The 12,369-nt window shown below is 44.2% G+C and overlaps 1 protein-coding gene across 1 annotated transcript in view; it reads right to left on the reverse strand.

Moving 5' to 3' along the window:
• Nucleotides 1-3,822: 3,822 nt before the first annotated feature.
• TXNRD3 (thioredoxin reductase 3) overlaps nucleotides 3,823-12,369 on the reverse strand; it is a 75,415-nt gene continuing 66,868 nt past the window's right edge. Inside the window, exons 14-16 of the mRNA XM_046674053.1 lie at nucleotides 7,487-7,582; nucleotides 4,852-4,986; nucleotides 3,823-4,635 (exon numbers count right to left, since the gene is read on the reverse strand). Of these exons, the coding sequence (XP_046530009.1) occupies nucleotides 4,573-4,635; nucleotides 4,852-4,986; nucleotides 7,487-7,582 (294 nt within the window). The 3' untranslated portion in view covers nucleotides 3,823-4,572. The remainder of the gene's footprint in view (nucleotides 4,636-4,851; nucleotides 4,987-7,486; nucleotides 7,583-12,369) is intronic.

The following is a 12,369-nucleotide window of genomic DNA, read 5'->3' on the forward strand; positions in this document are numbered from 1 at the left end:
CTGCTGGCCAGTTGGAATTTTTCCTCACCTGCTGAGACCTGTGGCAATTGTTCAACCTATAACTCTCCCGTCAATTTTTGAGTGACCTTTTAGAATTCTCCTTTGAGGGTGTGGCTTAGTATTCAGCAGAGACTCAAAGGGACCCTGTTGCAGATTCCTGGAGCTCTTCTCTGCATAGCTCGCACCTGTGTCTCCCCCACAACTCCCTGCCTCGACCTCCCGGAACTGTAATCTCCACTCCAGCTCAGCAAGACCGCCAGCCTGCTCGGTTCTCCCTCGTGTCCAGAGTCTGAAATTATCTCCATGCAGAAAGTTGGGGCAATTGTAGGGATCACCTCATTTGCTTCCCTTCTCTCAGGAATCACAGTCCTGCGCTGTCTGTTCCACGTCTGAATGTAGATGTTCCCTCCAGTTTGTTTTTGGAGGGATAAGTCTAGTCCCTGTTATTCCAGCATGGTTGGAAGCATAGGTCTCAATAAGTATTTGAGGTTCTCTTTCAATAAATTCCTAACAGGTCGTCTGCCTAGACACATTGGATGGTTCTCCACTGGGAAATAAACCACAACTTGGGAAACTGTACTACTACTCAAAACATATGAAGTGTACTAAAGCACATCAGACAAAAAACTATCAAAGTTTGAACAGTTTTAACACTAGCTCATCAGACCCATACGTTCCCGGAGAAGACTACAGTAACAGGAGCTCAGTGTGGTCTCATATGTCCCAAATTCTAAAGACCACTGACACTGTCCCAGCAACTAGCCTGGTTTACAAATTGTGACCAATTGCTGCCCAGACCCACTTACTAGCCTCTGCCGTGTAACCACCCCTTGACTAACCCTAGCCCCCCAAATCCTCTAAGCATCCTCCCCCACCTCCCATTTGAGCTGACACTGAGAGTCATCAAGGGCGCTCTCCCCTCGCTCAGCTTGATGAGCCCGGCTTTGTATGATGAACAGGTTTCCTAAGATTGTTTGTGAGCTTTGACCATCAGGGATGCTCCAAGGAAGCAGAGCAGGGACACACCACAGTCACAGCCCAAGACCCCTGACTCAGGGCCAAGACTACGGAGGCCCCCGGAGCTGCCCTGCCTGCAATGATGAGCAAAGTTCAGCGCTAAGGCTCAGATCCAATCCCTTTGTACTGAAATCCCAAATCTGCGTGAGCTTTATTTTGTCTGCCTGAGGAAAAAAGTTCCTCAAAGCATTTTAGTTATCTGATCGAGTTTGTACTTTTAATTTTCCTTGGTGAACATATTAGTTCCCTATTTCTGTATGACAAATTACTCCAAAACTTACTGTCTTGAAAAATAAGTATTTATTATCTCACAGTTTCTGCGGGTCAGGATTTTAGGGGTGGAAGAACCGGACTGTTTTGGCTCAGTCTCTCGCGAGATTGCAGTCAAGCTGCTGGCTAGCGGAAGGCTTGCCTGGGGAAGGATTCACTTCCAAGCTCATCGACATGGATGCTGGCAGACCTCTTTCTTGCTTTTGGCTGGAGACTTCAGTTCCTCTCCATCTGGGCCTGTCCATGGGCTTCCCGAATCTTTGAGACGTGTCAGCTGCCTTCCCCCAGAGCAAGTGATCCGAGCGAGAGAGTGCATGAGAGTGAGCAAAACCTAGGCTCAAGTTCTTTTACGACCTAACCTTAGAAGTGACACACCATCACTTCTGCCATATGGCACCGGCTCCACAGACCAAACTTGGTACAATGTGGGAGGGGACTACACAAGGATGCGACTACCTGCACTTGGGGAATCCAACTTGGGGGCTGCCTACTACAGTGAAGTCTGCTGAAGCAGGACCTGTCAACACTTCTCCTATCTGCCTGTCTATTGGCTGTGCTCTTGTGTGTCTAGAAGAGCTTTCCTTAATAGGCCCCTAGTCATCATCACGGAAGCCAAGATAATCTACACCAATATGCTGTGTGTTGAGAACTTAATAAATGCGTTCAATTGTTCCAAGTCTGTGAAACAGGCAATACTGTCTGCACTAAAAAACGAAGAATGGGAAACGCTAAGCAATTTATTCTGTCACACATCTAGCAAGTTACGGGACCAGGCCTTCTCAAGTCTATCATGCTTCAAAATCTAGCAGCTTTCCATAATTCCCTGCTTCTTGTGACTGGCTCCTGGCTCTAACCTGCCTCTTTTCAGATTGATTTCCCACTAATCCCTCACTCATCTCACACCACCTCTACCAGACATTCCATCATGCTGTTTGGATTTTAAGGTTTCTGGGTTCTTAGTGATAGTCCCACTGCTAAAATCCTTTTACCTCATCCTTATATGATACCAGTCTTTTGAAATATATTGGGCCTAGCCTTTATGGCCTAGCACATGGCAAATTTCATCAGTATTCCATGTGTGCTTGAAATGAGTAAGTTTTCATGTTGGATGTAATATTCTTCATAAGTTCATTAAACCAAGCTTGTTAATTGTGCTATTCAAATCCGTATCTTTACTGATTTCTTCGTGTGTTTGATCTAATAAATTATTGAGGTATTTTAAAATCTCTACTATAAGGGAGGATGTCAACTTTTCCTTGCAGATCTGTATGCATGTGTATGTTATTAGATGCATACAAGTTTTAACTACCAGGAAAAACTAATCTCTCACTATTTTTACCCCAGGAGAGGAGAAAAGAGAAAGGTGGAGAAAAGGATGCAGGGGGAGGCAGGGGAGAAGGGTGCTGAGGGGCCAATCACAGGTCTGTAACCTGGAGGAGGCGGGGGAGAAGGGTGTCGAGGGAACCAATCACAGGTCTGTAACCTGGACAGTGGCTACAAATTCTCTGGGTGGATTAAGCCAGTGAGAAGACAGGTCAGCTTCTCTGCTGCCTCCTTCTGTGAGGCACAGTCTGTCTGCATGCACCCTTCCACGGGGGAACAGCACACTGGGGTCCGAGCTTGGCAGAAAGGTTTTCCACTAGATACCCCATTAGAGCTGGGGCAGGCCTGGGCTTCAGGTTCATTGCCCTGTGCTCAATGCAAAACAGAACTCAAGGCTGCCAGAGTTCCTGGTTCCACTTCACCTGGGGTTCTGGAAACCCTTGGTTGTGTGTATGTATGTGGTGCTCAGCAATACAGTAACAAAATTTCTTTTAAATTATTTCATCTAGTATTTTAGTTGAATTTGTTGAAAGTATCATTCAGAGCCTCTCCGTATTGTTTCTAATCTTTGAAATCCTATTCATCCCTCATGATTCAGCTCAAATATAGCTGCTTCCATTACACTCTGATCAATTATCCCACCCCTACCCCAACAGTAGAAATTAATAACATCTTCCTGTTTCCCGCTGCACTGTTTCTGCCTCAGCTGTAGCAGTTACCATACCCTGCCTCACTTTTTAGACAGTTACATTTGTATTTTTCTCTCCCCAATAAAAAGGCAACTCAATAGCTGGATCCTATGTCAGTTCCCTTTGGGTGGCCACTCCCACTCCAGCCCTGCTCCACTCCCTGCCTCCAGAGAGGGGAGCAAAATGCCCCGTCCTCAGATGGTGCTCCCTAATTGTTCGCTGGCTTCAAGTTTTCCTTTTAAAATGTATGCTTAGAAATTCTGGCCACAGAACTACCCCATCTTCTGGCAGTGGCTGATGCCTAGTGTCCTGCTCAGAGAGCAGGAGCTGCCTAACCGAGCCGAGGCCAGAAAGAGGTTTTGTAAAAGGACCTTAGAGAGGCCTCCCACTTCAAGGGCCTTTTAGATGCTGCCATCAAATGGCAATTCAAATGGAATCTCCTAATACCACTGTTACTGAACTTGACTGTAATTAGATAGTGGACTGAATCATTTTAAACAGTTTTAAATTAGATTTCACATAATACAGTATTGAAAACTTTTTAATATTACTCTTAAGATCAACAGGAAAAAGAAATTCAAGCACATCTCTCCGACAGGAGATATTCCACACGGTCTAGAGACACTAAGAGGAGAAGGACTCCACGGTGGTGAGCATCAGGAAACCAGGAGCGGGTGAGGCGTGAGGCAGGTTTCCGACAGTGGGTCCACGTGCACTCAAGGGAGAAGACGGCTGACCAAACTCCACACGGCGGGTGCTGCCTCTACCAATGCAGCCCGTCCTCTGCAGCCAGCTACCCGAGGGCATTTCCACAGATGCCGCTCGCTAGGACCGCGTGTGAATCCCAGGCCCACGCCCTGGAGGATCACCACTTCATAGTCAGTTTCACACCCAAGGAAATATCTTCAGAGGAACAATAAAGCAAGGGAATGAAAACACTGGCGACCAGCAAAGTAACTTAGGGTGGTTGTGTGAGGACAAGGTCTGCCAGAGGGAGGCTCCGCTCTGACTTGGAAGAGCATCGGTCCTGGCTCCCCTCAGAGAGGCTGCGAGCGAAGACGTCAAGGAGCAGTGCACCTGCCTCTCCCAGTCAGTGAGCCTGCCGAGCGGCCGCCCCTGCTGCTGTCCTGTCTCCTCGTCCACTGTCTCATCTCTGCGCCGGTCCCTGCACGCCAGGGCAGGTGCCACGAGCACAGCCTCGCCTCAGCCGAGAGCATCTTCCTTCAGAGAAATGGGAACAGGACGAGGAAACCAAACAGCAGCAGGTCTAGCCTCAGCAGCCTTTCTGAGTGATGTCTAGTCCCGATGCCTTTGTGATTTCCAAGGTTGTGAACACCTGTTCAGAAAGAAGAAAACAAGACAAATTTAGACTTAGCCATCAACATTTCAGTATTGCTTCAAGAAAACACATTCTGAATACTACAATCTACATTATCCTTTAAAATATACAAAGTAGTTACTAATACAAAATCTTTCTGACAATGTGCATTATAATAGTTTTTCAAACCACATCAACTGAAGTCAATTTTAAAGAAGTCTTCTCTTTCCGCACCTCACCACACGTGGGGTGAATTCCAATGGTGTCATCGAGCAGCTGTTTCGTGAGCCCACATTTCATTGCAGCTGCAAATCCTTGGGTAACCTCACCAGCATTCGGTCCAAGAATGTGAAATCCTACCACTCGCTCCTTTAATACAGAAACAAAACAAAGGGAAGCCCAGGAGGTTAACGGTCTGAATGGGAATCTATTTGTTGCAAGTACACAGTTCAAATTTACAGCGTCTCCTACAGAAAAAGAACTCTTAATGTAGAATTGAGCAGAGAACATTACCGTGAAACTGAGCCACCATGAGAATCTGCTAAATGAGCCAGTAAATGCACATCCTGAGTTAATTTGCACTAAAATTTACTAGAATAAGCAATTTACCTACTGAACAGAGGAGTTCATTAGTATGACGTAAATTTCCAAATGATGCTGAGATAGTGCTAAACAGCAATCTAACAAATCTGAATTAAAGTCCAACACGGCAATGAGTCTAAGGCAGCAGGTTTTACTGGAACTGCAGTGACTCCTGGCCCAGGAGGCAGGCGGCCAGCTCCTAACAGAACGAGTGGAGGTAAGGGGTGGCCAGATGGGGCTTCTCCCAGGACTGCATGTTGGGAACTCCAAGGTGCACATGCTAGCAGACCCATCGAGAAAGGAAGCAAGATCTGAGTGTCTTTCCAGGGTAACACTGCCTTTCAGGCTGTCCTTTTGTCAATGTTTTTACATCAGACTCTATTCTTCATTTTCATCAACAAAGTGTGGAACAGGTAAAGAGAGAATGTAGAAGGGCAGAAGAGGCCTCGGGCTGGCAGAAATTTCTGCCTACCCACATCTGGAGAAGAGCAGCTGTTTATTGCAGCCACCTCACACAGGTGCCGCGTGGTGCTCAGACGAGAGCTCCGTGAGCGGGCTTCTCGGAGGGGAGGCAGAGGCCTCGGGGGCTGTGGGTGAAAGGGGAGGCCCAGGCCCCATGGAAGGCTACTGAATTGGAATCTCCAAGGTGCATGGTGCAGCAAAGTGGGAAAAGGGGGGCAGCCCAGAGAGAGTGGGGACGTCTGATGAAAATCTCCATGTAAAAGACAATGAAGGCAGGTTCCATGAGCGGGGGGCCTCCTAATGATCACGAGGGCAGGGTCCGTGAGCGGGGTGCCTCATAATGACCACAAGGGCAGGGTCCGTGAGCAGGGGGCCTCCTAATGACCACAAGGGCAGGGTCCGTAAGCGGGGGCCCTCCTAAGGACCACAAGGGCAGGGTCTGGGAGCGAGGGGCCTCCTTCACAAATTTTCACCATATAGCGTAGTAAAGTACTACTTCTACTGCCTAAGTACTAAGGAGATACTCTAGAAACAGACATTGAGACGGTGTAAAAGAAAGGAGCAAGCTCCACTGTGGAGCTTTGTCAGTGCAAACTGGGAACATGGGGGACAGCTGAGGGTGAGCGCAGGAAGGGACAAGGGACAGAACAGGTGGCCAAAGAGGGGCAAACAGACTGAAGTCCCGCCTGAGGCCCCACAGCCAGTGCACGTCCCTGAAGAGCGTGGACAAGAGACGAAGGCTGCGCATCTCCTTTCAGCAGCGGCTCTGACCACCCGCTCCTGCTCACGTCAGGGCAGCAGCGACCACAGTCTCTGCAGGCTCCCTCTGCAGAGGCTGCCACGACAGTGCCCTCCGATTACTCACTTCCAAGGAGGCAGACCAGCAACACCCCCCATCCACCCCCAGGAGCGCAGCTGCGAACCCATCCAGCTCTGTGGCATTTCAGGGCATTCTGATCGATGTCCCCATCACTGCTCCGCACACCTGCGGAACGGCCAGGGGACTAAATCCTAGAGTGCTGGTGACTTCACCACTCAGGCATCGGGGCACATGCTAGTTGGCCATGAGCCCGTGGCCCCCGTTTTCTGTTATACTGAGAAGATGATGGACACAGAGACGTGTGAGAATTACACAAGATAACAGCTGTGTTACTTTGTCAACTTTATATACATGTCGCTGTTGCTGTTCATATTTATCTAATTATATGTTTCTCTCCTCAGACAGATTATAAATTCTTAAAAAGGGAGGAACCAAGTCCTAACACTGTTTTCCACACTCAGTGTTCTTTACGAAACAAGTCACAAATCAGCTGCTCCACACTGTGCTAACGAGGGAGTCGCTGTCAGTCGCACACTCACCTCCTGACGGGGACGGCAGAAAGCCCGACGATGGGCTGTCCACCCACCACCGCTGCCTTCAGGAAAGGCTTCTGGAGGAATTAGTGAATGACTAGAGTTTTCACGTTGTGTAAGCATTTCCTTCTAAAGGCTCTGGACACACATTCAGTCTATTTACAAAATACACACACCTTACATTTTATTAGTTGATGAGCAAACTTTTTCATACATCATCTAGTTCTAAACCTCCAAGCTGGACAGCTCTGGGGAAGGATACCTTTCACGGATTACTTCTAGAAGGTGTTGGTAAGTCTCTCTTACAAGCTGTCACTTGTTCAACCTCTGGAATGCATTAACTGGGTAACAGTTTGAAGGATTTCTGCTTTGCCCTGAAAGCTATCTTTAAAGAGATTATAAAAACCCAAATACTAGCATAAACGCTACATTTCAAAATTACTGCATTTCAGCTTCCAATCATATTACATACATTGTCGAATTTATTGCAAATTATCTTTGCGTAACAAGTATTGTTGTCTCTGCCGGCTACCGTCCATTCAAGAGGCCAGAACAAAGTATGATACACCTGGAAGACAAGAAGAGAGAGGAGGCCAGGGTTAGTGCACATGAAACCACTCCTTGACGCACTCTTCAATTTTACAAAGACGATGAATCTCTCTCACAGCTTTCCGAAACTTAAAGTCCCACGCTCCCAACTCCATGTACCATGGGAGCATCTGGGCCAGTGCTCCTAAAATGCCAGCTGCACAGGTGTGCTGACCTTTGCTTTGCTCTGCTGTTAGTTCAAAAAATTCTTGTATTAACTAAAGTCAATTTTCAAACACTTCAAAATAATACTGGGGGCCGGCCCCGTGGCCAAGTGGTTAAGTTCGTGTCTCTGCTTCGGCCGCCCAGGGTTTTGCCCATTTGGATCCTGGGCATGGACCTAGCACTGCTCATCAGGCCATGCTGAGGTGGCATCCCACGTAGAAGAATTAGAAGGACCTACAACCAGGATATACAACTATGTACTAGGGGGTTTTGGGGAGAAGAAGAAGAAAAAGAACCAAACAAGATTGGTAACAGATGTTAGTTAGCTCAGGGGCCAATCTTTAAAAATAGCACAGAGTACTACCACCCAGAGCCTGTGAGAGCTGGAGAACTAGGCCCTGCGTGGGCTGACTCACATCCGCCTTTGATGAGCTTACAACCTGGCAGGTTCATTTTCAAACCAAATAAAACTTTGCATTTCCAAATCTAGGAAAAGCAGAAGAAACAGAGGAGTTCCAGCCATTCAAAGGTACTAAGAACACCACGTCTCTACTTGAAAGCTCTCACTCGCACCCTGTGTGCACCGCGAAGGCTCCTCAGTCCGGTTCCGTCATCTAAGAACCAGAAGAAAACACAACAGCCCTCCGTCCTGGTCGGGGGCCACGTTTTCCCAGTCTTGTTCTCCCTAATTACTCCAGACAGAAGGTGATGAATTACTGCGTGGTGCCAAGATAAGAAAGGTATTCTAAACCACAATCTGCAATGGAAGGATTTAAATATGGATTCCTGCTCTTTAACAGGATTATATATTTTACATTTTGAATAATGTCTTTATTATTTCCATAAAAATGATACAAGGTTATTAGGAGAATAATGCAGTGCATAAAATCACAAAGAAAGTAAAAAAAACAATCCTACCATCCAGAAATAACTATTTTAAATGTTAGGGAAGTATCAATTGTTGGTGCATATGTAGTTAAAACAAAATTTTTATTTAAAAGGTATCATAGTACACAGCTACTTGTAACCAAAGAAAAGAGATTTAATTTGTATTTAACAAAAGAGAAAGAAAGTCTTCCACATATTTTAATGCAAACTTTTCAATTTCTGTGACTATTAGGAATAGAAGATAACTGTTTCCTTTACCTCAAGACATTATTTTCTGAAATATACCTCTAAGGCTAAGAAAAGAGATGGTGAAAACTCTGAGCTTTTAAACTTGATTTCTAAACCTGCGAGCTTCTGTTTGGGATGTGTCCCTCACTCCCAGCTCCCGGCTGCTCTCTGGACGTCTCGCTACAGAGGACAGGAAGTGCACTCACACCTCTCCCACCGCCTCTCACTCCTTCCCTGGTTTTTGTTAGGTGTGTTCTTTCCCTCCTCGTACTCTGAAGATTTTATTTTACTTAAGTCTTTGACCCTGTTGGATCAGAGTGGGTGTAACGGATGGATCCAACTTGATGCTTCTCTCGAATGGCTATCCACTTATTCCAGCACTCTAAGATGAATGTCTTTTCCCACTGATTTAAATTACCGTCTCTAGGGGCTGGCACCATGGCGTGGTGGTTAGGCTCAGGTGTTCCACTTCGGCAGCCCAGGTTCACGTCCCAGGCATGGACCTAGATCACTTGTCAGCCCTGCTGTGGTGGCGACCCACATATAAAGTGGAGGAAGACTGGCACAGATGTTAGCGCAGGGACAATCTTCCTCAAGCAAAAAGAGGAGGACTGGGAACAGATGTTAGTTCAGGGTGAATCTTCCTCAACAGAAACAAACAAACAAAAAACCAAATAAGAACCAACAATATGTTGCCTCCAGGAAACACGTCTCAGCTCTAAAGACAAACACAGGCTCAGAGTCACAGGATGGAACATGATACTCCAAGCAAAGGGTGAAAAAAGAAAGCAACCATTGCCATGCATATATCAGACACAGCAGCCCTTGCCATGCGTACATCAGACAAAGCAGACTTCAAGATAAAACAAGCAATGAAAGACAAGATGAGCAGTAAAGATAATGATCAAAGGGACAGTCCAACAAGAGAACATAACGCTTATGAATGTCTACGCACCTAACACAGGAGCACCAAAGTACAGAAAGCAACTATTTATAGACCTAAAAGGAGAAATTAACAGCAACACAATAATAGTAGGGAACCTCAACACCCCACTCACATCAATGGATAGATCATCCAGACAGAAAGTCAACAAGAAAATAGTGGAATTAAATGAAAAACTAGACCAGATGGACTTAACAGATATATATAGAACACTCCATCCAAAAACAGCAGAAAACACATTCTTCTCAAGTGCACATGGCACATTCTCTAAGTTAGACTATATGCTGGGAAACAAGGCAAGCCTCAATAAATTTAAGAAGACTGAAATTATTTCAAGCATCTTTTCCAACCATAACGCTCTAAAACTAGAAATTAACTACAAGAAAAAATCTGGGAAAGTGACAAACATATGGAGACTAAACAACATGCTACTGAACAACCAAAGGATCGATGAAGAAATTAAAATAGAAATCAAAAAACATCTGGTGACAAATGAAAATGAACATACACCATACTAATTCATATGGGATGCAGCAAAAGCAGTGCTAAGAGGGAAATTCATAGCAACACAGGCCCACCTTAATAAGAAAAATTTCAAATAAGTAATCTTAAACTACACCTAACAGAACTAGACAAAGAACAAACAAAGCCCAAAGTCAGCAGAAGGAAGGAAATAATAGAAATTAGAGCAGAAATAAATGAAATAGAAACAAACAGAAAAAAACATTAGAAATGATCAATGAAACTAAGAGCTGGTTCTATGAGAAGATAACCAAAATTGATAAATCTTTAGCCAGACTCACTACGAAAAAAAAGAGAGAAGGCTCAAATAAATAAAATTAGAAATGAAAGAGGAGAAATTACAACAGACACCACACAAATACAGAGAATTATAAAACAGAATACTACAGGAAGCTATATGCCAACAAACTGGATCTAGAATGGATAAATTCTTAGAATTATACAACCTCCCAAAACTGAATCAAGAAGAAATAGAGAATATGAATAGACCAATCACAAGTAAAGAGACTGAAACAGTAATAAAAATTTCCCAAAAAATAAAAGTCAAGGATCAGACAGCTTCTCTGGAGAATTCTATCAAACGTTCAAAGAAGATTTAATACCTATCCTTTTCAAACTATTCCAAAAAATTGAAGAAGACAGAACACTTCTTAACTCATTCTATGAGGCCAGTGTCACTCTGATACCAAAGTCAGACAAGGACAACACAGAGAAGGAACATTACAGGTCAATATCTCTAATGAACAGATGCAAAAATCCTTAACAAAATATTGGCAAACTGAACACAGCAGTACATTAAAAGGATCATACACCATGATTAAGTGGCATTTATACCAGGGACACAGGGATGGTTCAACATCAGCAAATCAATCAATGTTATACACCACATTAACAAAGTGAGGAATAAAAATCACACGATCATCTTAATAGATGCAGAGAATGCATTTGACAAGATCCAACATCCATTTATGATAAAAATTCTCAATACAACGGGTATAGAAGGAAAGTACCTCAACATAATATGACAAGCCCACAGAGTCATACTCAATGGAGAAAAACTGAAAGCCATCCCTCTGAGAACAGGAACAAGACAAGGGTGCCCACTCTTACTCAACATTGTACTGAAGGTTTTGGCCAGAGCAATTAGGCAAGAAAAAGAAATAAAAGGTATCCAGATTGGCAAGGAAGAAGTGAAACTCTGGCTGTTTGCAGATGACATGATTCCACATATAGAAAACCCTAAAGAATCCATCAGAAAATTATTAGAAATAATCAACAACTACAGTAAAGTTGCAGGGTACAAAAAACCAACTTATAAAATCAGTGTCATTTCTATACTCTAATAATGAACAAACAGAGAACTAAAGAATACAATCCCATTTACAATTGCAACGAAAAGAAAATATCTAGGAATAAACTTAACTAAGAAGGTGAAAGACCTATACAATGAAAACTATAAGACATTATTTGAAGAAATCGATGATGACATAAAGAAATGGAAAGACATTCCATGCTCGTGAATTGGAAGAATAAACATAATTAAAATGTCCATACTACCTAAAGCAATCTAGAGATTCAATGCAATCCCAATCAGAATCCTAATGACATTCTTCATGGAAATAGAACAAAGAATCCTAAAATTCATATGGGCAACAAAAGACCCTGAATAGCTAAAGCAATCCTGAGAAAAAAGAACGAAGCTGGAGACATCACAATCCCTGACTTCAAAACACTACAAAGCCATAGTGATCAAAATGGCATGGTACTGGTACCAAAACAGACACACAGATCAAGGGAATAGAACTGAAAGCCCAGAAACAAAACTACACATCTATGGACAGCTAATCTTTGACAAAGGAGCCAAGAACATACAATGGAGAAAGGAAAGTCTCTTCAATAAATGGTGCTGGGACAGCCACACGCATAAGAATGAAAGTAGACCATGACCTTTCACCATACACAAAAGTTAACTCAAATTGGACTAAAGACTTGAAGGTAAGATGTGAAACCATAAAACTCCT

The sequence above is a fragment of the Equus quagga genome, chromosome 1, assembly GCF_021613505.1.
Source record: "Equus quagga isolate Etosha38 chromosome 1, UCLA_HA_Equagga_1.0, whole genome shotgun sequence".
NCBI lineage: Eukaryota > Metazoa > Chordata > Mammalia > Perissodactyla > Equidae > Equus > Equus quagga.